Here is a 27,731-nt window from a genome sequence, read left to right as displayed (position 1 = left end):
TGGAAAATGCTCAGGAGAAGGACATGTGGACAAATAAGTCATCGTGAAACCTCTCTTGAACGCAAGGATTCTCTGCTTGGTAGCTTCTAATATCAAAAACAGGAAGCAAGGGTTCTGTCCAGAGGACTTCAGGTAGATGAGGCTGGACCACACTGGAAGGAACACCGAGAAACACAAGCTCTCAAAGCTCTATAGGCACCCTGACACAGAATCATAATAAACTTCGAAAGAAAATCGCCCCAAAGCACAAAATGACTTAATGTGGTGAGAGGAAGGACAGGGCAAGCAGGCATGGGCAGAACAGGTTGTGCAGAGAGAGAGAGAAGAGAGAGAGAGAGGAGGTAGAGACATAGAAAAATACAGAGAAGAAGCAGAGAGAACATTTCTTCCTCAGAAGTCACCCACAAAGAACTACACAGGAATAACTCAAGCATGTCCTGGACAATACATATATCCATCTGTGTGTGTGTGTGTGTGTGTGTGTGTGTATGTGGACTTGTACTTAGAAATCTACAATGATGATGAAATCTACTGGGTTATTCTGCTAGTGAGCTTGCTGGTCTTATTGGTTTATTCTGCATCCAGAAAGACGCAGGTCATGTAGGAGATACCAGGGCTGTCATTTCATCAAAATTCCATTAGGAAGTAACACCATTCCTGTTCCCACCGAGACTCCATGGGAATGTTCTAAAGGGAATAGTTATCAACACTTAGGGTGTAGCATAAAACCTAATTGTGAGGACAGATTTTTTTTATATTATGCTAAAAGATACAGAGAAATAAGAAGCAGGAACAGACAGCCTTGCAATGATGTTTAATGGAATTTTGAAAAAACCTTTTGATTAGTGAACCATTCATTCTTGGTCATCCCGACATAACAGATCTCGAATCATATTACAGACTCATAATTAGGTGTACATGCAATTTCCAATCGAAATGTCCAAAACTCACCAAGCACACTCAAGTGAGCATCATCATTTTCACGTGTACAAATGTGGGGATTTTTTTTCTTCCAACAAATAGAAATAGTTTGACCCAAGATAAAAATGTCCAACTACTGCAAATCAACACATCCAGACCACTCAAGTACTTTAAAAACACTTACGGTATGTGACATTACTCGCCATTATAAGTTATCCTTCACAAAAAAAGGTTTTATAGTAGGAAAAATGTAAAAATGAAACGACATGGCTTGCCATCTAACAATCCCACAACTCCCTACTTTGAAAACACCCAAAGTGCAAAGCCTCTGGTAGAATACCTATCCTTAGTTAGTGCTAAAACAGTTAGTTCTTGACACAGGAATGAGCAAAAAGAAAGGTCAGAAAATAAACAACAACAAAACTAAAACCAAAGAGTTTAAGGCTACCGCTACAGTGCAGGAGAACTGGTGCATGTACAAGGAGTCGGCAAAACGGGGACCTTAACAACAAAACAAACGAAACAAAAAAGGTATAAAAAGAACTCATTTGACGTTTTTTCGGTAAAAACAGTAGGATAAATACAAACATAGGTAGAGTCCATCCAACGTGTTCCTCTTTTCCTTTTTTTTGTTCTTTTGTTTGTTTGTTTTCCTTTTTCATTAAAGGACTTCAGTACAGTTCAGACTACCAATCCGGGCTCTGGGTGCTGTAGTATGCAGTGTTACTTAAAAGTACATTCTAATAGAAAATGAGAATACCTATTGTACATACGAGAGTTTAAGCCATACAATCATAACCATGACTATAATAGTAGTGAGAGAGAAAAAGCAGCACTGACAAACCTATAGTCCCTCCTCAACATCCACATCCCCCATCATCATTTCATATTTTCTATGCAATCACTCCATCTTCTAAGACAAAAAAAAGAACAAAGAGGGAGGTGGTTTTGGGGTGGATGGGAAGGCAGGTTTTTTTTTGTTGTTGTTTTGTTTTGTTTTTTGGCCAGGGTGGTCAGGGGGTGGGGTAGGAGAAAAAGGTGCATTCCAAAAGGAGGGACCTTATACGTTACCTGCCAGAAAGCTATCAGTCTTATCACATATAGCGGAGTAGTAAGGTGGGTGTTCGTCGGTGGTGTCCTCGTGCTGAGGAGAGAGGCGCAAGGGCAACTCGGGCCCAACATCCTCCAGAACACTGGCTCCTGTCTTCTCACCCAGCAGGCACTGGTGGTCCGTGCCGGCGTAGGACTCCCCGTGCTGTGCGATGGGGAGCAGGTCCACTGGGCGACCTAGCAGATCCTCAGGGTGAGCGGCCGCAGCAGGCAGGGTCAGTTCCTTGATGAGCGAAGGGTCCTTGGCCTCTTCCGGGAGCTGGTCTTCGTTTTCCAGGGAGAAGATGCCGGGGCTTTTACCACAGCTCTCGGCCGTGGAGTGGGCGTTGGAGTTGGACGCAGAGCAGTCGAAGCCGTAGGAAGCAACGGAGTTGGCAGACTGGGGCGTGCCGCCGTCTTCCTCTCCGGCGTGCATATCGGCGGCCTCCTCATCCTCCTCCAAGGCCGTGAGGTTTCGGGAGGCGGAAGGGCTGTCGAAAGCTGCAGCGTCATCAGCCGGAGCGTCGGGGTCGTTGATCTGCATCTCCCCTTCGGTGTCACTGGCCTCGTCTCCGGAGGTGGTCTGTGAGGATGGAGCAGACGCCGGCGCGGTTGGGGCATCCCCCAGAACCTCGTCGGCCGGGAGCGTTTCCGCCTCCTCCTCCTCCCCGTCCCCGCGTTCCAGGTGGATCCCGAGGTCCTGATCCTGATCGGGCTGGGCCGCAGGTACTGGCGTCTGCTGCTTGTCCGAGTGCGACTCGACGCCCGAGCTGCTGTCGTAGTCCCGCAGTTCCTCGGGTGTGCTGGTCTCGCTGCTGCTGTGTGCAGCCAGGGCAGCGCCGCTCAGCGTGCTCGACTGAGACATACCTACCGTAGGTATGGCCAGGTTTGAGCTGTCGGCCGGGACCAAGCCCTCTGCTTGTTCACGGACGTCCAGGTGTGGCTCTGTCGAGTGTCCCAGAGGCTGCTCCAACCAGGCTTCAGCAGGAGATTTTGTGGGCATCTCAGGATCAGCGTCGATATCTAAAGGGCTGGACGTCATGTGGAGGGAGGCTGGCTGGGCCCAGGTGTCTGCAAAGGGATTGGCTGAGCCCCAGGCTGCTGTCGTGGGCATAGAAGGAGCCGGAGCGGTGCGATTCAGATTGTCCAGATAACCTTCGTCATAGTCGTCCACGTCGACTTTTCCAGCACCCTCAATGCCAGTCTCCACCAGGCCCTCGCTAACCATTTCAACATCTTCACTCTGTTGTTCATTCTGGGATTCGAAGTGCTGAGGAATGTTTCCGTGTTGATCAACAGCGGCATGAAGACCGAAGTCCGCATGGCGTTCACTGGCGTACATAGAAGCAAAGTCTATGCTCCGTCTTACCTGATGATCATCATCATCATCATCTTCCTCTTCATCTGAGAAAGATTTGACACCAGGTGGGCCCATGAACGGCTGTTCCATTTCTACTTTCTTCAGAAAGAAATCCTGCACATTTTCATCATTCTGAGGACTCTCCATTTGAAAGGGTGAATTAGTGTCAGTTTTCTCTTGCTGGTCGCTGATGCCAGCATCATCAGAATGGATCATTCCCCACCCAGACGTGTTGTATTCTGGCAATCCAAGTTTTAGGCCTTCCACACGCTCCGTCTGAGGCACCGTTTGAGATTTAACAACCTCCCTTTCCTCCTGCTCCTCTTCCTCCTCATCTCTCTCCTCTTCATCATCATCGTCCTCATTGATCTCCTGCTCTGCTTTCTCTACTGCCTCCTCTCTCTCCACACTGGGTGAGGTTGGCGATGCACTGCTAAAGGGCTCCAAAGGTGAAGGGCTTAACATGTAGGTCTTTCCCGCATCCACCAAGTCCTCTGGTGCAGATTCCGTAGGTACCAGGATGTCTTCCTGGCTTCTGGTGTTTTCCTTCTCCAGATTGTCTGTACAGGAGAACAGCTGCTCGCTCTGTGTCCAGGGATCAGCAGGAACATGCATATCCATCCATGGAGCGGAGACCTTGGGTTCTTCACACTCAGTGGGGGAGGATGGTGGTGACATGACTGTCGTGCCCAAAGGAGGAGCACTCACGGGTTCCCTGAGACTTTCCTGGTCCAACTGAGATGGCAGGTCTGTTTCAACATTTTCGGCGGTTTCCTCCTCTAGATCTGATGGGATATCCTGGGTATCTTCAGTATACTCTGCCCCGTGCACAGCAGCAGCAGGAATGAAGGTGTCAACAGTGGGTTCATGGGTGATTTCAGGCAGAGGTTCAGGTGATAGTTCAGATTTGACTTCCAAGATCTCAGCAATGGGTTCAGGTTCAAATGCAGATTTGTTTTCCAGTTGCAGTTCAGACTCAAGTTCAGGCACAAGTTCAGACTGAGTTTCCAACAGGAATTCAGTCTTGGTTTCAACCAGGTTTTCAGCCTTGGGTTCAGTTGCAAATTCAGACGTGTTCTCCATGAGGAATTCAGGCTTGGATTCAAGTGCAAGTTCTGACTTGGTTTCAGACAATGGTTCAGGTCTGGATTCAGGTGGAAGTTCAGACTCCATTTCAGACAGGAATTCAGGTATGGTTTGAGATGGAACTTCAGACTCCGTTTCAAGCAGAAATGCTGTCTTGATTTCAGGTACAACTTCAGACTCTTTGTCAAACAGGATTTTAGACCTGGTTTCATGTACAACTTCAGCCTCTTTTTTAAACAGGATTTCAGACGTGGTTTCAGGTACAACTTCAGACTCTTTTTCAAACAGGAATTCAGACGTGGTTTCAGGTACAATTTCAGTCTCTTTTTCAAACAGGAATTCAGACCTGGTTTCAGGTACAACTTCAGCCTCTTTTTCAAACAAGATTTCAGACCTGGTTTCAGGTACAATTTCAGCCTGTTTTTCAAACAGGTATTCAGACGTGGTTTCAGGTACAACTTCAGACTCTTTTTCAAACAGGATTTCAGACCTGGTTTCAGGTACAACTTCAGGCTCTTTTTCAAACAGGATTTCAGACCTGGTTTCAGGTACAATTTCAGCCTCTTTTTCAAACAGGATTTCAGACCTGGTTTCAGGTACAATTTCAGCCTGTTTTTCAAACAGGTATTCAGACGTGGTTTCAGGTACAACTTCAGACTCTTTTTCAAACAGGAATTCAGACTTGATTCCAGATGCCACTTGAGACTGTGTTTCAATCTGGAATTCAGGCTCCATTTCAGGTGCTAGTTCTTTTTCATGCAGGAACTCTGGCTTTGTTTCAGGTGCTAGTTCACACTCTGCTTCATGCAGGAATTCGGGCTTGGATTCAGGTATGACTTCAGTCTTGGTTTCAAGCAGGAATTCAGGACTGGATTCAGGTGCAACTTCAGACTCTGTTTTGTGCAGGAATTCAGACTTGGTTTCGTGCAGGAATTCAGATTGAAGTTCCACTGGAAGCGCTGAACTGGATTCAGCTGCAACTTCAGAACTCAATTCAGGTAGGACTTCAGAGTTGGGCTTAGGGACAAGTTCAGATGTTGGTTCTGCCTGAACTTCAAGCTCATTGGTTGCCATTGTGAATGCACCAATGGCAGCGGTGGTAGCAGCTACCGCATGAACCACAGTGGCAGCCTCCACAGCAGGGACTACATCCTCTTTCTCACTTTCTTTAACTGCAGGTTGTGCGGTCTGTGCAGCCTTGGGTCCTCGTTTCACTGGCACGGGAGTGCTGCTTCCCACTGTTTTCTTAGGGCTGGCAGTCTTGGCTGTGCTGTTCTTCACACTAGGGGTTTTGGGGCTAGCACTGACCTCCTTCGATGCGGTTGGCTTACTGTCCTTTGGCTTACTTGACTTGGCATCTGCTGCTGCCTTGCCGGGGGCGGAGGGTTTCTTGGAAGCAGACTCTGGTTTGGCCGGCGTGGTAGTCTTCGGGCCGTCGGGCTTGGTGGTCTTAGACGTGGCAGGGCGGGAAACAGGGGAGGCAGCTGGCTTTTTGGCTGCAGGAGTGCTTGGCTTGCTAACATCTATAAGAGAGAAACATATGCCAAAGTGTACTTGTAGGGTCTGTTCCAATCTGGTATATTAGCATGCAAAAAACTCATTTCAGCAAATGCCATGAAATAGTATAATAGTGTAAGATAATGAGAACTAAATGCGATGATTTCTATATTTTAAGGGTCTACGGTGGTGTGAAAAAAAGTTAGAACCACTCAGCAAAATCCCATTTTCAGCCTTTTCTTTACAGAGTGGACTAGTTTCTGACTAAGATTAATGGAGCTTAAGTTTTGGAATTGTGTGGGTCAGCAATTTTCTCCTATTTCTAAAATGTGTTATTACACAGCAGTTATATAAACGTTAAAGTAAAGTAATTAAACGGAAATATACAGAGCAACAGCATTCGGTTTAAACATGACTGTCTGCACAGTTGCACATTTTAGCCGTGTCTCCCTTAGAAGATTAGACACGTTTGTTGGCAACAACCTCCAGTTTAATGTCATCTAACATGTTTTATAAAGAAAATCACATTTGATAAAAAAAAAAAAACTGATTTATGCTACCAGCCTGAAATCCACAGTGCACAGCTCTAAAATGAGCTCTAAAATTACCATAACTCTATTATTACCATAACATGGCATCCATAAAACCTTAAAATTCAGAAAACTGATGAAAACATCTATTATAAAGGCTAATGCCAGATTTCATATCTACCTTTCTTGATGGGAGTAGTAGTTTTTGAAGGTTGAGTTGGAGTGCGGCCAGCAGGGGGAGCTGTGGTTTTAGCAGGTGATGGTTTGGCAGTGGAAGTGGCCGTTTTAGCTGCAGGAGAGGGCTTTGATGTAGACGTCGTTTTGGACGTGGTGGTAGTGGCGGTCTTCACTGCAACAGAGGTGGGGCGAGTGGAGGGGGGTCCCGCAGCAGGTCTGGATAGCAGGACACACACAGCAGGCAGTTAACATCTCTGGCAACCCATTTCCAAACCACAGAAACCATCCAATTTGGGTTCAACAGAAGCGCGAGGTGATATCTGGCCCGGTTGTTTACAGATAAACTAACTGATAAATTAAGGTTTCCGCCCGTGTCGCAGCACAGAGTCCTGAACCTCGCCGGCATGCGAGGTGTGTTTGGTCAATGAGAGGGAGCCGCTGCCTTGAACGGAAGCTCGTTAACCCGAGAGCTGATTAGACGCAGTGTGGAGGGGCGCTCTGAAGGCCAGGCAGGAACCTGCATGGGGGCAGCACAGTGGGTGGGGAGGAGGTAGACAGGGGAACCTGGGTCTTATCTGGAGCTCAGGGCAGCACCGCGAGATACGATCTGCTGCTTCAGACTGTGCCCCGCCCACCTTCCAAAACACGCACATGTACAAAACAGGTCCAAGATGTGACACTCCATTAATCATCATCTCGTGATCTTTTGGAAGACTCACACATGATGAAGGAGCAAGTATGATGATAGTCCTGCTGATCTTTGTCATGAGAGAAATTTGTGTGATATGCTTTAGTACATAATACAGCCACTAGTCAAAGACCAAAACTACCATTTCCCTCACTGATCTATGAAACACTGAAGTGAAAATTGTGGTTAAGAACCCACTCAGATACTTCCCATATAATGTCCCTAAAAAGAGGAAAGTAGTGTGTTATGAGAATTAATAACGTGTATGAAGATGTCTACAAGGTCATGACCAAAAATTCAAAGGCCTGCATGACTGACTGAATAATTATTTCTGTCGGTCTTCTGGCTTCAGCTCATTAGCAAATCCAGGTGTTGGGAACAAATTCCTGAGGAGAATCTATGGTTTTTGTACCTGAAACAGCCATTTGACTGTGTGTGTGTGTGTGTGTGTGTGTGTGTGTGTGTGTGTGTGTGTGTGTGTGTGTGTGTTGGGAAGAATTCATTAAAGGAATGTTTCTCAACTCAGTTGTCAGGAGCCACCAGACAGACCACATTTTTCCACACAGCACCTGAACCAGGCCTTTAAGAGCACTGAGCATATTTCAACTTCCTGTTTACCTCCCTCCTCAGCTCTTGGGAAATAACTGACCATTCAGTCTCTCACACACCTCACCGTCAAACACTTCAACTACTGCAAACGACCCAACGTCCCGGTCTAAACTGCCCCTGGTATGCGGAATAGACTGAGAGATCACACAAGCCAAACACTACAGCTTAACCCAACTGGGGCGTCAACAGTACACATCTCCTGTGGTCATCCCCGTTCCATGCTCGGCCCCGGTCCGACCCGACTCAAGAAACCCCACGGCTGAAGGGCCTGGGCATCACGTCGGGCATGAGAAAAACAAACTACATCCCGCAGTTTCGGCTCAGCACGCGCTGAGCAGCCGATGCTTTTAATTCACACCCCGCCAGGATCCTGCACCAGCTTTAATTAAAGGCCTCGGAATGACCAGACCTCCAGTGAGGAGGACAGGATGGGGTCAGGGGTCAGGGCCGTGGGTCAGGGGTGGCGAGGAGGGCAGCAAGAATCACAGGAATCTTTGATTTTAAAAGAACAAGGGCGAAAATAACTGCACAAGTCCGATTCAGGTATTCAGGTGTTACATTGCTGTAGTGCTCCGTGCTTTGTAGCGAGGTGCACAAAGTCTCTCTTCGGGGGATAGAAGAGAGAAGAAAAAAAAGAAAATGTCACAGATAGGAAACTGTTGTGACCTACTTCTGTAGCCATGGGTATTTCTGACACAAGATGTAGGCCTAGTTATGCAGAGACAAGGAGGGGGAAAAAACACAGCAAGTTTCAGAGTCTGGCGAGTCTGAAAACTGACGTGCCTTCCAGACTCGAGCGTTCCAGTCATTCTTCGAGTCATCTGGAGGTTTTTTACGTCGCTGGATATGACACTACAAAGAACTACAAGCTAGATTGGATCCCATTTTACTCAGAAACAAACAAAAAAAAAACAGATTTATCAATAAAAGATCATTGATCATCAAGTGGTTTGTAAGGTCTAGAGAGAGAGAGAGGCCTGTGATCTTCACTGAAACAGGAATAACATCACACCAACACAATACAATAAACACACAACAGACCAAAACAAACCACACAGCAGTTCCTCATAGGGTGGAGTTGGAGAGGGGGGCGGGGTGTCAGCCCAACATCTCATATTATTGGCCTCTTACTGAGAGCAACAGAAGTGACCAGCAGTTTCCTGCATGTACACGACCCTGAAAATAACTGAGGGGAAAAAAACAGGCTGGCAAACCTGGCAGCATGAAGCCCAAACGGAAAATGATTAACACCTCCATGGGAATTTTAGCACCTCCGAGGACCCAAACCTGCATTTTTGTGTGTGTAAAACACAACAGATACGAGTCTTGGTGTTGCAATCTGCATTCCTAAATAGCCAAGACCAAAACAAATTCCCCATGAATGCAAATGGCAAAGGAAAACCAATCTGAAGCTAATCTAAAAACAACAACAGCACGAGAGATGCAAAGTGGGAACTGGCATAGAGGCTATTAGACTGACTCCAGCAGAAAGAACCTTCTAGAATAAGTGTCCATAGAGGAACCACAGAGGCTAAAAAAGTGACTCTAGCAGAAACTCATCAGATTAAACAGGAGACTGTTTAACAGGAGACTATTAGACCGTCAGACTATTAGACCATTAGATTCAGCTCTGTGTCTGTCTGCTTGGCTAATAAAAGCCTCTATGGGACATACGTGAAAGATCGAAGCAATTGTTCTGTTTTATTTTTTAAATAACAACATGCCTCTAAATGTAGAGTGATTTAAAGGAGTGTCTGAATCACTCTTGTTCACCAAACAGGGGTGAGGGTTAGGGAAGACATTGATTTGTTTGACAAAGACATTGTTCCCCATTCTGGATAAAACCAACTATTAATTTCACAAAATCAATATGGATTTCTACTTTTTGTTCATTATTCTACCCTCTCATACAGTTACATAACTCCCCCCCTCACCCTCACTTAAGAATCAAGTCAATGAATTAAATACAGCCATCAAAAATAACACATACATACAAAGGAAGTCATACATATATTTATAGAAACAGCAGAAGCCCCCTGGGTCCCCAAGGTTCTCTGGGACTCTCCTGCTCAGTGTTGGTCTCTGTTACTGTACAGGTTTCATGTCGTAATGAGCAGGACCGGTAAGGACCGTCTGTCTGACTAGAACAAAGGAGCGAATGCAGCCCGAGGCCAAGAAATCCAGTGAGGATTTATGTCCTAAAGGTCACGAGGGAACGCAGGCGCAGTGTAAAGTTCACGCGCGGAGCCTCCGGCCTCAGGCACTCACACACACCAGCGTCTTTGGTCAGACTGGAGACTATGAAGAAAACGTTGATGCAGATTCCTGGCCGGAGTGTGTAGGGGGACTCACTCACACTCACATGCGCGCACACACACACACACACACACACGTTCAGCTATAGCACTCTACATGCGGAGCTTCACTGTACCAACGGCAATGCAAATTTGAGGTGTGAGAGAGAGAGAGAGAGAGAGAGAGAGAGAGAGAATGTGGGTGTGTCTCCACTGCCAACAGGAAGAACCTGGCTGTTAGTACTACAGACACCTCAAACTACCCTAAAAAGAAGCAAACACAGACACACACACACACACACACACACACACACACACACACAAATGCTGACTCGTTGTTCCAGGCATCTGATGTAAACAGATGCATCATATCCCATAATTACAGGGATGAGTCACGGGAGCAGCACATTCTGTGATTAGCCACTCACCACAAACGGCCCATAGCACAAGAGTGGAGTGGAGACCAGCTCAGCTGAGCCCGAGCTCACAGTCTATTAAACTACAACACACGACTTTACTAGACGCTGCCCCAGCACCCACGTGATACCAGCACTGCTGGAGGTGCAGCCGGTGGCTTTTTTCAAGAAAGGGCTTGGAGAAAAAAGGGTCAGAATGCTGACCAAATGTGGAAGAGTGTGAGGCGTTAAGGTACTGGAGTGTTTTAAAATGTCCCATCGGAGCCTGTGATACTGGTTACTCAAACACACACACACACCCACTCACACACACCCAGCCCGTCTGGAACTTACGATCCATTAGGTGATTAGGTGCAGTGCAGTCCGTGTGGCTTAGGCAAAACTCGTGATGTGAGGTAACTGCATCGAGAGAGAGAGAGAGAGAGAGAGAGAAAGAGAGAGCGAGAGAGAGATTTACAGCCTAATGCAGAATGACTCACCATGGACCTTATCCGTGGCTCAGAAACACACCCACTGCACCAGTGTCACTCTTGCTGAGCAGAGATGTGAGTCTCTCCTGAGCTGGCCAGGGCAGGAGGGGCAGCAGGGGCAGCAGGGGCAAGAGGGGAGAGGCAGGAGGGGCAGGAGGAGTGGGGGTCCTGATTCAGACGGCAGCCACACCATGCTCACACACTCCCGTGCTACCTCTGTTTGTACAGCAGGACGCTCCATTAAAGAGAGCCAAGCTCCATCAGCACTTAGCACCAACGCCATTCTCTCTCTCTCTCTCTCTCTCTCTCTTTCCCTTTCTCTCTCTTTCCCTCTCTCAACAAAGAGATGCCTACACCCACAGACAAATTGGCACTCAAATTCCAACAGGAGCACAGAAATGCCAGCTTCTTCAGAGAAATGCCGGCATACATTTGAACCCACACAAACACATTCTCCCTCACACACACACACACACACACACACACACACACACACACACACACACACACACACACAACACGCCAGTGACAGAAGTAGATCTGAGTGTAGTGTTGGTTCTCATGTTTTATTCAAGGACAACATGACATCTACACCAAAGAGACCAGGAATCTGAACTGTTTATGCTGCGCACACGTGCGAGCGCACACACACACACACACACACACACACACACACACACACACACACACACACACACACACACACACACACACACACACTGATGTAGCTGGGTAAGAACTGATGACGGGTTCAGATACTGAAAACATGACCATGCATGTGCGCACACATTATTGTGAGAAGTATGAAGGTGTTTGTTCCACCGCTGGCCAACACAGCAAAGCTTGATCTCCTGCGTCTCTGGAATGATCTGTGGTCATCTGAATCAGAGCATCAGGACAGAGAAGACGTGCAGCGCCACAATGTCCCCATGTTGGACGAAAGTGTGTTTGGCTATGAAAGGAGCACCACACTGAACCTAAATAGACGGACGAATTCTGGAGGCGTCTGGACCTCGGACACAGGGGGACATGGACACACGGGGACACGGCCAGAGTCTTCCAGAACCAGGGGGTTCTGGTTTGGGGGTTCAGGTTTGTTCACAACCTGTTCACTGGTTTCATACACAGAACACACCATTCAAAACACGCACAAACCCATACACACACACACACATCTGAGGCCCAACCTCAGAGACCAGCCAGGAACCTCGGGACGCTCCTTTTCATTACAATAAAGGCCTCATTCAGTCCGAGCTGCTAAGCAGCCATGTGTGCTTGCGTGATGTAGAAACGCTCTGTACGGCGTGACGTCAGGCCGTCGTGCCTTTCTGACCTGACTGCAGACACCCCACACACACTGAGCACAACACAACTACACACACAGGAGCCGAACACACCGCCTTGCCTTGCAGCTTTTATCTGCCAAGTGCCGTAATCTCTGAACAAAAACCCCTGCGTGGAAGACGCCGGCAGCTTTGCAAAAGAAATAAATAAAAAAATGTTAGCGTTTTTATCAACAGGGAGTCTTTAAAAGATAAAAACCAAATGTTTCTCCAGCAAAGGAAGCAGCACTCTCTGTTCCAACATGTACAGGGATAAAGAAGGGTGGTTGGGGGGTTGTTTCTTACATCGCATAACCTGACGAGACACAGCACTAAAGACGCCTGCCTACCGAGTACATACTGCAGTCTACTGTTCACTGGGCTTCATAAAGTCAGTGTTAGACGGCCTCTGGTTCTTCTGTGTTATATCTGTGTCACTGCTGTGTCGAGAACTGCCTCCCACCCAAATACTGTCCAATCAGCTGTGGTCTTGTGGTCAGATGGGGCTGAGGGCGAGGGAAACCATGGCAACAACTGGCCTACAATCCGTAAGACCTGCAAAACGCGCCTACATGAAAGATGTGTCTAAAGGTAATGAAGTCATGGGGGTGAGTGTACATGTACACAACATGGTGGCGGGTTTAAACACTCATTTGCGTGAAGGAGAGGCGTACTTCGCTGTCTTGGCTGCAGGCGGCCTGTCCGGTTTGGGCGAAGACGTGCTGATGGGCTTGGTGGGGCCTGCAGACGCTGGTCTGGCAGCTGGGCCTGGAGAAGTGTTCAGAACAAGTGAACGTGTTTATACGAGAGCCATCAAACCAACAGTCTCATCCCCTCAGTCTCAACTCCAGCGCACCTGCACGCCTTTTTTATTCAAACAGTAGTAATGCCCATGTTGAAATTAAAATTATGTGTATTTACGGTGCATTACGTCAAGGTTTGGGGAGATATAACAACGTTGTCCGCCAAATTTTACGCCTAGAAAACAAGTTCTAACTCAAATAAAAGTTGTATCAAGGTACATTATGAAGTCACTAACCAAACGTTGGAACCAGGCTAGCAGTAAAAGTTGGCGTCGCTGTTTATGGTTAACAACAGCCTTTTTATTTTAATACAACTACCTGCTGCTTTTGGTTTGGCTTTATCTCCGTTTGCAGATGCACCCGACACCTTCTTGGCGGGCGGCACTGAGCTGCCGGTCTTGGTCCCGTTAGAAGGCGCGGTGGCCGGCCGTGCTGCCCCAGCAGGCTTGGTGCTGGACGTCTTGATGGTCCCGACACCGGTAGAAGCCGCAGGCTTTTTCAGGGGGGCCGCGGTGGTCGACGTGGACTTCTTCTCCGGCGCGGTCTTCTTCGCGACGCCATTGGTTTGTGGCTTCTGTACCCCGTTGGTCATGCGGCTCGGGGCGGTGGTGGGACGGGCGCCAGCGGCCGGCGTCTTCGTGGGGGTCTTGGTTTTGATGCCAGTCTTCGTCTTCGCTTTGGGGTCGGAGGGCTTGGACTTGTTGGTCTTTGTGGCAGCGGCGGGAGTCTCGGCCTGCTGCGGCTCCACTTGCCCAATGCCTTCCGTTTGCGAAGTGGGCGGAGCCTGCTGCTCGCCCTCCCCCAACGGAGCGACCTCAATAACAGGGTCGGCACCCAGTGCTACCGTTGCTTCCATCGTTGCCGTGTCAGCTCCGTCTGGTTTCATTTCGCCTGGTAGTCCTTTTCACAGGAGAATCAGAAACTCGAGACTCAGCAGGCTATTCAGAGTTGACCACTCGGGTAACTACAACGACCAACCTGAAAAAACACAAGAAAAAAAAAAGGACAATCTGAGTATCAAAGCAAAGCTTAACAAGTCTGAACAAGAATAAAACCAGAACCTTCTCATTGTCAACCCCCTCAGGGAACAATGAAGATAAAGGATTAGGTACGCCTCGGGAAACTCTACCTCAGCGGGGAAAGCGAAAAACAGATTCTCAGAGCAATGGAAGGAAAGAGCAAACAAATACGAGAGGGGACGAGATTTGGGATTCTGTCAAACTATTAACAAAAGAAACTGGGAAGCAATCACACCGGCCGATTATGAGCAGCGTGCGCTGGCGGCAGAACACCGTTATTTCAAAAACAATTTCACAGTTTATGGGACACATTAATCTCTGACCCAGTAGTGACACCATGTTCTTTCTCAAACGCTTCTTCTGGTACTATTTCTAGAGCCCAATATATACTTGGAGTGAGAAATTTCAAGTGTTTCCAGTCAAATCAAGTGGGAACGGTTGAAACTATGGTCCGTTGCGTTCCCCCATGATGCCTTGCTGCTGCAGATGTTGCGTGTCCGATTTAAGGACGGAGGCCGTGTTTGCCAACATGAACACGTCGGAGCTGCTGCTGCCGGCCAGCCAGAGGAAATGGCCCGACTCTGAGGAGCATGGGAAAAATGAAAACTCAAGTCCCTCTTGAGGCCAAGAAGCCCCCCCCCCCCCTCCGTCTTTACAAACAAGGGGGTCTTACTCCCACACTGAGTGTGACTTTCTCCCACACCTGCCACCTCAGACTTCCTGTTGGCTTGCCCAAGTGTTTCCTTTTCCTTCGTTTTGTTTTGTTCGTCCACAAAGGGACGGGTGCTTCGTCCCAGAGTTTGCATCTGCCTGTCCCTTCCCCCCCCCACCACCACCCCTCCTCCTCCTCCCTACTCCCGTCCTGCAGAAGAAGACCTGCTCTCAGTAGGGTTCACACAGATGGGTCTCAGCAGCTGAGGAGACCCAGAGACAGAGAGACAGAGACAGAGAGACAGAGAGACAGAGAGACAGAGAGACAGAGAGACAGAGAGACAGAGAGAGAGAGAGAGAGAGAGAGAGAGTTCTCAAAGCGAATCTGCACTAAACCAACTCTCAGGCAGACCTGTTTAAATATGCCTCATTTTCAAAAGGACATCAGCAGAGACACACTCACACACAGAGGTGGACCTCAGGGGACGGAGAGAGACAGAGAGACGCTCCACTACGAGGGTGGAGCTACAGACAACGTGAGTAAAACAAGTCGCCTGAGGTGAGCAGCCCGTCCCCCACAGCTGAGGTGAGAGATGACAGGACAGCAGATGGAAGCCAGCTAACGCTCTTCCAACGGAGTTACAAACCACAGCACCTTCCCTCGTGGGCGCCTCTCCCAGACACGCCGTGATCCAGCATGCGTCTCCACAACTGCAGTCGTGTCCGCAGTCCGAGACAGCTCGCGTTCCCGAACACACGCGACTCCGTGTCTGCCTTCTCTCTCCAGACTCTTAAACGGGCTTCTCCGCCCCATCACTCAAGATCCTGTTACCAGCCACCGTCCCAACGTAGGCGGGCTGTCACAGCCACCTGGCCCCAGCACGCAGACCCCATTTCAGGCGTCTGACCGCAGAACGCGTGTTAGTCACAGCCAAGCTGTGGAGACCCGCACAGGATCGTCGTCAGGATCACGTCCAACCGTAAGAGCGGGATCGTTTACCCAGCGGCGGGTGGGGGGCGCTGCCATGACAGTGTGACCCATGGAGGGCTGCGCTTGAGTGCAAACCCACCCGTTGAGCCCACTCCGTCGTTCTCGTCCTGTTCTCATTGGATGAGGGATGAGCACTCTTCCCCATGCCAGAGTGATAAATCACACTCCCAGCAGGCCAGAAAAGCAGCACTCTTCTCTAGTTCATGGCTGGGAGACTACCAACGCAACCCTCCCTAAACTTACAATCAAATGGATGGATGTGTTCTTGGGATGATTTACTACGTTTCTGTCTGGAGTTTTCAAGGTCACTAAAAGTTGCACACTGGTCTCATATGGGCCTTCTGCCCATACGAATTATTGAATTATAGTGGACAAGTTATTAAATGAAAATGAAAAGTATATTCTTATAAAATGTGTTATCTATTTTTGGAAACAAACAGTAAGACTGTAAAGAAAACCAAAAGCTACAATGTTGCTTCAGCTATTTTTAGAGACTGTGGTGGGCATCAATAAAACCAGAATTCATATCAATGAAGTGCATCAGGAAATAAGCTTTGGTCATAACATTCTTTTAATTTGGATAAATCCCCCTGTGTTCGAGATAAATCTGATACCACATGCTACATCAGGGTATCGTATCCATTATCAAAACTTATAATAATGCACAGTCCATCAGTTCTCCACTTATTCCAAGAGCACTTACTTTTATTACCTTTATTTTGTTCATTTTTCTGCCAATTTAGCCATTATGCCGATTAGTACCGGTTAGCTACGACCTTCCCCAGTCACATGACACCTACCCACCCTGGAGGCTGCAGCAAGCACGCACCACTGGGCTCACAGTGGTACCGACCAGCCGCCCTGTGGAGACTACACGTGCTGAGACTACACTATGGATACTAGACTATGGAGACTACACGTGCTGCTATCCCAGAAACCCTCCTGCCGAGACCAGGCGCTCATGTATCTGAATGTGTGGGAGGAGCTGGCCACACTGGCCTGGGAATGTCCTCGTCCTTCAGAAATCTCATGTTTAATGGTGCACTTGGTACGCCGCGAGTCCAAACCGGATAGAGAGGAGTAAAGCCCCAACAGAGGAGGTGTGACATCGCCGGTTCTGCCATTGGACGAACGCAGGATTCACGGAGATGTTGCGCGTGTAATCACGTCTGCTCTGGTCCCTTCTACGTCACCTACTGCTACGCTGCTTGACCGGTATCATGGACAGGATGCTTGCTAGGCCAGTAATTGCATTGCTATCTCGTACTCTGGGGGTCTAATTGGGTCATGGGGACATTTTAAGGGTGCTCTGCCCTCTGGCTTCTGTGTCCGAGAGCACATAAAAGACCAGCAAGACCAAATTAGCAAAAATGCATCCTGGGTAGTTTATTGTGCCTTTAAAATGGGCCCATTGTGTTAGGCTAGTATGGAACTGTAATTCATCATCACAAATTACTACTTGAACACAGCAGGACTCGGTGGCCGTTCCAAGGCCAGTCCATCGCTGACCACACTCTGATGGTGGCTCTCAACTGGCCGTCTAGGGAACCCAGACCGAAACAAACCACGAGCAAGCCAGCGCTAATAACACTATTGAAGGAATCGCTGTAGGAGACCGAGGCGGCCGAGGCACGCTCAGGGTAACGATGTCGTGGCATGAATAGACATCAGCAAAAGAACCGAAGAAGGAATCAGGATCTCTATGGAGCTGAAGATCTCGTTCAAATCCTCAGACTCGTTGGTGGGCTTCTGGCCAGAAACCCCTCCGCTCCAAGGCTCTGGTTTGCCCAGAGAGCGGCGAGCGTCTTCGGACCCAGTAATCATCCGTCATTTATCACCGCGTGGCATTTCGCAGACAGCAGGCCGGCCTGCCTAATGCACCGTGGTGCCTGAGCCAACCACATCCAATTCCTGCCCGAGACAATGCAGGACCTCCAGCCGGCGTTACGCAGACCAACCCCCCCACCCGCCCACCCGCCTGCCCACTGCCCCCTCCGCCCATGTTCACCGGAGGCAGCACTGAACCCGCCTACACATCCCTGACCCTAAACGCGAGGGAACACAGGGCCCATTCAGAAAGGGCAAACACTAAGCAGGGTGTACCAGAGCCGCCCCCCACCCCCCCCCCCCCCCCCCCCCCGCCCCGACAGGCTGATACAGCAGCCGTGACCAGAAAGGGCATGGAGCTGCAAACAACAACAACAACGACATCAACAACCTCTACAGGATCATCTCAGTCCCAAAAGACCTCAACGCTATAAACAATCTCCATGGCTCGGTGCTGGTTTCAAAAGGATGTGCAGCAATCCAGGATGAACTTTTGAAGCCCTGTGTTCTTTACATACACACCACATAAAAGAAGAGGAATTTAATCAGCACCTCTGCAACATCTACTAAACAAACCGAGGCAGTAAATACGGCTTCGCTACGGCTGAAGACGTGACTATAAATCTACCCCGACACAAGCTTCCGTGGGGCAAACGCAGGAAGGTTCAACCCTCGAAGCAGTCGGGGCTATAAAACAGAGCAGCCTTTCCTGCAATCAAACATCCTCTCTCACAAGCACATGAACAGCCTATCGGCTGTTTGCGTCCAGAGCACAGAAACTGCATAATGCCATTTCTGTGCTCTGGCCGTTTCTGTACGGCATCTGTGTGGAGAGACTAGGGGGCTGTGTTCTCTCGCCTGGATGAACTGCCTGCAAGGCTCTGACTATAGGCCTTTGCGCTGTACTCGGCCCGGCGTCGGAGTCCGGATCCGTGAGGTCGAGCTCGACCAAAAGCAGGACGGGAGGGGACTGCTGCGGGAAGTTCAGCAGCTGTGGTCCATAGAGGACGTCCCAGAGAGGACGACCCAGAGAGGACGACCCACTCGCAGAAGCCAAGCATTCCCGGTTCACCCTTGTCCGGAAGATCAGGGTTCCGGGCACCAGCGATCCACCGTGCACAAACTGCACTCAACTCCACTGGGTTCCTCCCAGAATGCACGTGGAGGCAGGCGAGAGGAAGCAGAGGCGATGCCGGTCTGGGTGGTGACGTCAGGTCACAACAAACCTCTTTTGAAGCCCGTGCCCTGTGGAGAAAGTTTGAAAACAAGACCTAATAGCTGGAGAGAAGCCAAGGTGCATTCAGAACGAAGCAGGAATGAGCACCAAGCAAGGATGGGCCTTTTGTTGTTTACTTGGCTGGCAGACACCAGGGCCCTGTCCAAAGTGGCGGCAGAGTAATCCCTGCGCCGTAAAGGAGATTTACTCGTCTTTTCTAGAACGTTCAGAATAGGGAGGCCACGTGCCCTTATAAATGACGTTCGTTGTCTGAAGCGGAACGCATCGCAACAAAGAATGCGGTAATGTAATCGTCCTTCGTCAGTGCAGTAGCTGGTAGATGATGTCGTCTCGGCAGACAAAGAATGTAGTTAAAAAAACTGATACGGCAATTACAAAAGTAGAGAAAAATGTACGGCTCAGTCGGAACGGAATTCAACTGGAACGACCAGCATTTTCCGGGCAAAATGAGTGTGTGAAGGCAGTAGACAGAAAGCATTACAAGATCCCTCCCACACACCCGCCCCCCTGCCCGCTTTAGCTCAGCATTACCACTTAAGACAGCGTCAACTGGGTACACTGGCGTGACTCATCATGGCCTCAGAAGACCCGGCCCCCTGAGGTCAGAGAGATTAACACACGACAGGGCTCGTTAACCCTCAACAAAGCCTAAAGCTAATCTTGCAGGATCACCCTGACCATTCTCAAACTCCGAGAGAGAGAAAGAGAGAGAGAGAGAGACAGAGAGACCGACCTTGTGGACATAAGGACACAAATAAACCCCACAAATCATAAAAACATCAGCCTGCAAGACAAGAGTGTCCACCACACACACAGTTTCGAGGAGGTCCGGTCGGGTAGTGAGAGGGGACCGGCGGTCACAAACGCAGCGGTGTGGGCGTGGCCGCGCGGAACAGACACCAGAGAAAAAGTGTTCGACCCATTCAAAGCCCTTCGACACCGCACCAGCTGGACATGTGGGGACTAACCACGCTGACACCAGCCATGCCCCCATATTGGGGGGGGGGGGGGGGGGGGGGGGGGGGGGGGGGGGTCCGTGCTGTCATTTGTAACCTGAATAGGCCATTACCATCATCCTCTACTTGCACTCAAGGAAACGCAGCCGGTGTAGCTAATTAGATAAGTGCTGATCAGGAACAGCTGGTGGGGGTCGATCAATAGCACAAGGAAGTGTGTGTGTGTGTGTGTGTGTGTGTGTGTGTGTGTGAGAGAGAGAGAGAGAGAGAGTCCGCAAACGCACGCCCACAGTCTCACACACACACACACCACAATGGCTGTTGATAACATCTGCACCTGACAGGCAATATGCTTGCCAACTAACTTAGGCACACACACACACACACACACACACACACACACACACACACACAATACAGGAAAGTACTCTGCCTAAATTGGATTATCTGTCCCTCTGCCAAGAGGTGACTGGTACAGTCCAGACAGGTTTCTCCCAGGTGCAATAACTACAGACACTTGGGGGGGGTTAAAAACAGCAGGACTGGAACCACACGCAGCCGGACCTGGACAGCACAAGAGAGTCTCTCCTAACGTCGTGTTAACAAGAAGGAAATGTGCTGACACAGAGGATGAGCATGCATGTTTTCTTACTACGACATGCTCACAACAAAACCACCCCCCCCATCATGCAGTACTGGAGGCTCTATGCGTCTAATGATGTGATGTTACATTTCACCATTTCACCGGGACCCTTTATTGTTATAGATTTGTTTGCATTCATTGTGTTTCCACAGGGTCAAGGGGCCCATGTGCTCTGGGGACCAGAAACTGTATGAGGCTGAAATGACAGTGTATAAGGGAAATCAATACAGCTCACTGCATAGATGCGGCAGGCAGGAGTGAGGCCCCGCCCACACCCCTATACTGCCTCCATCTCCACCACCCCCCACAACACACACACACACACACACACCCTGCCCCCATCTCCACCACCCCCTCCCGAGCTCAGCTACCAGCTAATTTCACCGAGAATGAGCACAGAAGAAACGCGAACACCGTGAACATCAAATTGCTCATGAGACACACCAGCTTGTCCTAAAACACGGACGTTAAGACGCAAGACGCAGCCCTGCGTATTGCAGCAACTCAGGCGGACGACGCCCTCCCCAGATAGAATCCGGGACACATGAGGACGGGGCACCAGCACAGCTGCAACACCACGCGGCGTCGAAGGTCCCGGAGACAGCTGCCGTGGCAACTGCACTCGCCCGCGGGGACGGTGTTATCGGCGCCACGCTGGGGCGCTGTGTCCGGAGCTCGGCGATATCTGCGAGGGCCACGCGCCGCGGAAGGAAAACCACGGCTCAGCCACGGCCTTCCTGGGGAAAACAACGTTCACCGCGAGAAGAGGTGACAGACGCCGTCCCCATAATCACACGGCTGCAGACGTCTGGGACGACTTAGACGATTACGAAGAGAGCCGTCAGTAACACGCGCAGCCTCCCGCCTCTCCCTCTCCAGTAAGCACACAGGGAATAAAGGAGACGGACAGCAACACTAGCCAATCACAGGGCAGCCAGGAGTCGGCTGAATCATTTCCACATTCCCTAGGCTACTATAGCAACAACCCGCCATGAGATGACACATGGGTAATTGTAGCCCTATCTGCCCCCAAACCGCCCCGAAGTCTGTACACTTGGGTGTTAGGCAGACCTGACACTGTGAACTGAAGCAATACAGGAGGTGAAGAAATCCAGTGATTAGGGAAGCCAAACTTGTAAAAAAATATATCCTCCGAGGTTTAAAAATTAAATTACAGGTTGTGCAGTCTTACCGACATGTCTGCTGGCCAACCACTGCGAGTTGATCATTCCACATTAGTCCCGTGTCTGAGGATGACCGTCACCGACAAATGACCAGGAAAAACTCATATGTTCCACAGTGAAGTCTGAACTCAAGACATCTCGTAAAGAAGCACCGTATAACAGTGCTAGCTCGGTAGCGCGCGCACACACAAACAGTATATGCAGTTTTCAAAGATAGAGAGGGGTGGATTCTGAGAGTCTGCCCCAGCAATGTGATGAACAAAGCAGCAAACCCATCACACTATTAGATGTACAAACAACCGATACTTCTGTTCTGTAGTCTTCACTGAGTCCCCAGTTGGCTGCTGACTTCAGACACACACACTTAGACAGACACACTCAGACACAGACACACTCAGACAGACACACAGCAGTCTGCTGTTGACTTCTACACTGTGCTGTTCTTCAAGACACACTGAGGTAATAATTTGCCCATTTTCAAAGACAAATAATGAAACTAGAGTAATATCAGCTCGGTGGTACAAATCTCACTGGTAGTACTGGTCAATACTTTTAAATAAGACATGTGAAATACTGACAGACAGTGTTCTCCAGAGATGCCCCACATGGGATAAAGGCGGCCATCTTGAGTCTTTTGTTTGCTATGAAGCAGACAGGTAAATATCTGATACTGAGATCAATACACCTGCTTACAATAAAACTCACAAAGCAGAAGACAAACATTTACTACATCATCCCACTGGTTGAAACAGGTGCACCTTCAGTCACCAAGTCACCTTGATGACTTTGTGAAATGCATCCTATTTTAAAAAGTGAGAACAGGTAAATAATTTGCATTTAAAATTCAAAGTGTTATCTGTTCATTGTTTGGGTTTGAATAATGATCAGAAGGGATTAAAAGAATATAGTGGGGGAATGGATACAATTTGGCCTTTGCCAACAGAGAGACTCACCCATAACAGTGTCTGTTTACAGTAAAAACAACGTGTTACTTCGCATCGTGGACGTTTTCCAGATAATATACACATTTCACCACAAAGACAGTCACAAAAATCGCCCTGGGACGCAATATATCCGGAAAGGTATCACTACTACGCGGCAAATCAATGCAAAACGTCGATATGCACATCCTTGATGATATTACTGTTCTTGGATATGAGCATTGCTCCATAACGCTGGAATCAAAGATAGTTTAAAGCATGAATTTGCACGCACGAGCGCACGTTGCTCCCCATTCTGCGGCCATTGTGACGCTGCAGACGGGAGTGTGTCTGTCGCGAGACAACACTGTCTGCTCCCTCATTCTTCATGCAACACTAAAATATATTTTAAAAATATTATAATAAAAGTAAACACGTGGAATATTGTATAAAAATGCAAGCATTTTCCTACAAGCTTTCTGCCAAATAAGATTAGCTATGATGCACATAAGACATATACGTTAGAGTTGATAAATGTATTAGCTAGTTAAATATTTCAGTACACACATTTTGATAACCCTGATCAAACAGGACAGCCGCATGATCATGACTAAACGAGCCTCAGCTTTAGGCGAGTGAATGGAGCGCTTCACAGCTGCCCACACACACATCCAGAACAATAGACCCTAAGCGATGGGGGCACATGATATAAAGTTTTAGCAGGCTTAAGACAACGAAACACTCGCCTGTCCAAAACCGATAACAGGGGTTCGGTCCGTTCATTAAACAGGACATTCAGTGGTTCCATTTGTCTAAACGTTACCCGAGAACGACCGGAGCGTGATCGACTTCACCCACAATAGGACCGACACCGCCCAGTCGCCTCGGTCCAATTCTGGACATCCTGTAGACGAGAACCGGGCGGTTCTTGTGTGAAGTCCGCGAACCAGTGGAAGAAAAGGCTAACGACAAACATGGTCGGGGCTCTGGATGTCGAACCCACAACTTGTACACATAAAACCCACATTTGATAAGCAACAAGTTCAATAGTAGCGCCTGAGCATCACCGATGGGCACCACGTACCAAGCAGGTAGGAGAGGTTCGGGTGGAACACGCCCGAGCCAGGCAGCAGGTCGAGGTGTTTCCTCGCTTATCTGTCATCTATTCCCCCAGCTCGTAGTGAAAGTGCGGTGTGGTTATCCAGCACAATGCCCCTCACCCAGCACCATGCATTTGCATAATAATACATTTAACCGGCATTATTAGCTGTGTGAATCAGTCAAAAAGCTGCACTCAATCAGACCAAACGCACACAAGATTTATTTAGGGGACGTTTTTTTTATTGTCCCCCGATGAAATATTAACGCGAGGTTGGAGGTTTCCACTATTAAAAGTCTTGATATTATATCAGAACCATCACAATTAAAACTGGACTAAATGAAGAGGTGGCCTGCTGGTGATGCACAGCGAGTCTTACCGAAGCTCAAGCGCGGTTCCTCTCGCAGCTGCGCCCAGTAGTTCCTCTATCCTCGCTTTCTGTGCGATCCACACACCCTGGAACAGTACGGACGGGTTGAAACCAACGCGGTTCTGGAGCTGTGGCTGGACTAAAGTTTATAAGCCGGACCGTCTGGAGCTCACTCGGCGTCTGGTGCCGCGATCGGGAGGAGACAGATGCACGTCTCCTGCAAAGAAAAGGGAGGCGGTTTAGCAGTCGACGCACAGCGCCCGGGCCGGGCGGACGAGCGCGCGGAGGGCTTAACCACGGCGGCGCGCGGGGGTGACACTCAAAGACGTGAATAGCCAAGCAGCTTTGGTTTCTCCTGCCCGCAGCCAATCACAGCCGAGACTGAGATTTATTCAAATGAAGAATGATGTCATTATACAGGCCACCCCGCGTTCTTTCTCCCCGTTCGAAAGTTCTTCATCCTTCCACCCCCTTTTACCCCACACCCCCCCGCACACACACACACCCTTCAGTTTCCTCCGTGCACGCGGTCCCGCCCTTTCTTCTCGGTTTTAGCTGGTAGTTGTAGGTTTTAGACGTAGATCACACTTTACAGATGTTAACAAACACAACGTGTTGTGTCCACGCTATAGAAAGGAGTGAATTTTTCATTTGTTAGTGATATACTCAACTCGGTAATTGTGTCTCCGTGGTGTATCAGTGAAGATCACAGCTTCACTAAACTGAGGGAGGTAAAACTGAATCCATGTCCTCTCTCTCTCTCTCTTTCTCTCTCTCCTCTTTCTCTCCCCTCTTTTTCTCTCTCTCTCTCTCTGTCTGGCACTTTAGAGACAGAACTCCAGTTGCTAGGTTGTAACATGTCTGCCTGTCTAGTGTTTCTGTCCGTCTCTGTCTGATCTCCCTCGATCATCTTCTCTTCTCCACCTTGTCTTCCTGCCCATCTGGACGAACCCGCCTTTTGGCTCAGAGTTTGTGCTTTACGCCCGTGTAAACATGGTTGCTGTAGCACAAAGCTCGAGAAACAAACATTCTCTATTGCACCCTGTTGAGAAGTGAAGTCGTCCTGGTCTGACACCACCTGGATGAAACTGCGTCTGTAAGACACTGTCACATTGTGTTATTATAATATATTACATACACATTTAAAACCTACAGACACACCTTTGAGCCCACAGAGGTTCTAGCTAGACCACAACTATGAGTACAGATGATGTCGCCATTTTTGAATATTAGGAAGAGGTTTTTATCATAGCATTCTATTTTTGGGTAATTTTCATAACACAGCAGACAGAAGCATATTAAAATGGTAAGATAAGGAGATTGCATGTTCGGATAAGGAGGCGGTGTTCTAAGACGGAGGGGGAAAAGATCACAGTGGTGTGAGACTAAGTGGATCGTTGATGAAGCCCTGTAGCCGTGTGACCTCACCACCCACTCCCACATTCTCCTCCTCTAGCATCACATGCTGCCCTGGACGTGATCTCAGCCCTTCTGCAGGACAGTCTGAGGGCCGACAGGGTGTCCAGGGACAGCATTTTTGGAGCGAAACTCTTGCGGGGGCTTTGAGACCGAGGTCCTGGCCCGGTCCAGTACAAAGAGAGGAAGCGTTCTGGTCCAAGTAGTGAGCGGTGGAAAGGCAGGAAGGGGCAGGGCAACTATGCCGCCAGTCATTTCCCCCCCTGCTATTAGATACCCCCACCTCACCCCACCTGCCCCCTCTCTGCCCGAGTTTCATTCTGCAGCTGGGAAACGCAGCACAAAAGCACTGGCATGCTGTCAAATAGTGAGAGAGAGCAACCAGAGCACAAACACAGACTCTTCTCTCTCATACACACACACACAAACCGCACAGGCTCCATCAAGCAATGAGCATGAACGCAAACACACACACTCACAAACACACAAACACACACATGCACATTGCTTGGTTACACAAGACACAGACACAAAGGAACTGGGTGTGTGTTCGCATGGAAGTGTAGCTGGCACACCCAGCCATGTACAGGCACACTCTAGCAGTGCACATGCACACACACACACACACACACTCATCCTGTAGTCAGAAAACGCAAAACAAGTCTGCAATTTAGCCTCAGAGCGAACATCCACGAGCACCGTGACTCACAGTGGGCCACGTGCAGAGCGAAAACCTCCATGCTGGGAGGAGAGGGGAAAGAACAAAACAGCCAACGCCTCACAGGTTAGCGCACCGGGTTAGCGCACAAGGTTAGCTAACCATATTGCCATTGTTACACCTAGCCTTCATGGTTTCCCTGGAGACCAGAACATGCCAGAAGCACAAGTGATTAGCATACCACACATCATCAGAATGAGCTGCAGTCAGATAGCTTAGCCACTGCGTGGTCTATGCTAGTAGCACTAGCCCTCTTGACCAGGAGATTGACCACCAGTAGTTTTATGGCATATCGTATTGTTTAGTCCTGAAGTGTCTTCAGGCCTGGTATCCATAGCATAATTGGGTTCCCAATCTTTGCCTGACAGTGGTATGTGGTGATGTTAGAAAACTGACACAGGGTCAGTGTCAACCTTTGTGTTCTAATATTCATGACTACTAAGACAATGGCCATATTGGATGAGCGTAACTGGTCCCAGATCAGAAGCAATACCTGCATGCCTGATTGACCACTACAGCCAGAGGCTTGCTTGCTTTTTTCAGCTCTCCTTTGTGCATAAATTTCTTGAGGCAAAATGGGGTCAATTAATGTTTTCCATACAGCAGCTTTAATTAGCTCAGTCCCTCTCAAGGCGTCTTTCACACACACCCTTCCGAAGGCTCTGCGCATGTGTTTTTGCCAGGGGGAGGGAGCGCTTGTGCACCGTAATAAGAACAGTTACAAACAGCCTGGGATTAAACATTTCAGCTCAAGCTGACAGACTGACAGGTAATAAGGCCATTTTGAAAGCTGAACACGAAGAATGGATTCCTACAGCTCAGGTAGAAGTCGGGTTGGCTTCTCCCTTGGGGCCAGACTCTGCAAAGTGCTAAAACACACACACGCGCACACACACACACACACACACACACACACACACACACACACACACACACACACACACACACACACACACAGTATGGATTCCTACAGCTCAGGTAAAAGTAGAGTTGGCTTCTCCCTTGGGGCCAGACTCTTACTGTTAAGCTTCAACACACACACACACACACCACTCGTTCTCTCTTTAGGGGTCATATGGTAAGTGTTTCCTGTGTTATGGCTCCATTGTTTAGTGCATAATAGATGTCAGTGTTGAATGTATTGGATATAGCCTACTGTGTGCCCCTCTACACAAAATCCACTGTCCCTCCCTCTTTCTTCATTCTAACAACTATTTTCCATAGAACAGAGCAGTTATCCATGTCCCTTCTGTGGTATACACTATTCCAAAGTAATCCAAACACTAGCAGCCAGAAACAAAAAGAAAGGAAAACAAACGCTTGTCTTAAAACGTCCACCTGCGTGTATTTCTGCCAGCTTGTGGCCATAAACAGAGATTTACTGAATCTTTACTTCAGCGGTTCAGATCTTCAGCCCACTGCTCCCCCTGACGCATCG

At 48.8% G+C, this 27,731-nt stretch overlaps 1 protein-coding gene across 2 annotated transcripts; it reads right to left on the bottom strand.

The window, feature by feature from the left end:
* Positions 1–799: 799 nt before the first annotated feature.
* On the bottom strand, positions 800–25,201 carry prr36b (proline rich 36b). 2 transcript variants are annotated; one of them, XM_077010164.1, is made up of 6 exons: positions 24,831–25,201; positions 24,169–24,376; positions 13,581–14,240; positions 13,134–13,227; positions 6,665–6,876; positions 800–5,979 (listed from the first exon to the last, which is right to left on the bottom strand). In XM_077010164.1, exons 3-6 carry the CDS (start codon positions 14,146–14,148, stop codon positions 1,982–1,984), a joined length of 4,872 nt encoding a protein of 1,623 aa, XP_076866279.1. In that variant the 5' UTR covers positions 14,149–14,240; positions 24,169–24,376; positions 24,831–25,201; the 3' UTR covers positions 800–1,981. The 2 variants fall into 2 exon arrangements, with proteins under 2 accessions (XP_076866279.1, XP_076866278.1); XM_077010163.1 differs by lacking the exon at positions 24,831–25,201 and having other exon boundaries at positions 24,169–24,524.
* Between the last annotated feature and the right edge of the window lie 2,530 nt (positions 25,202–27,731).

Source organism: Brachyhypopomus gauderio, chromosome 6 (genome assembly GCF_052324685.1).
Source record: "Brachyhypopomus gauderio isolate BG-103 chromosome 6, BGAUD_0.2, whole genome shotgun sequence".
Lineage (NCBI taxonomy): Eukaryota > Metazoa > Chordata > Actinopteri > Gymnotiformes > Hypopomidae > Brachyhypopomus > Brachyhypopomus gauderio.
The sequence above is the reverse complement of the archived record's forward strand: the minus strand, read 5'-3'. Positions and strand labels throughout refer to the sequence as shown.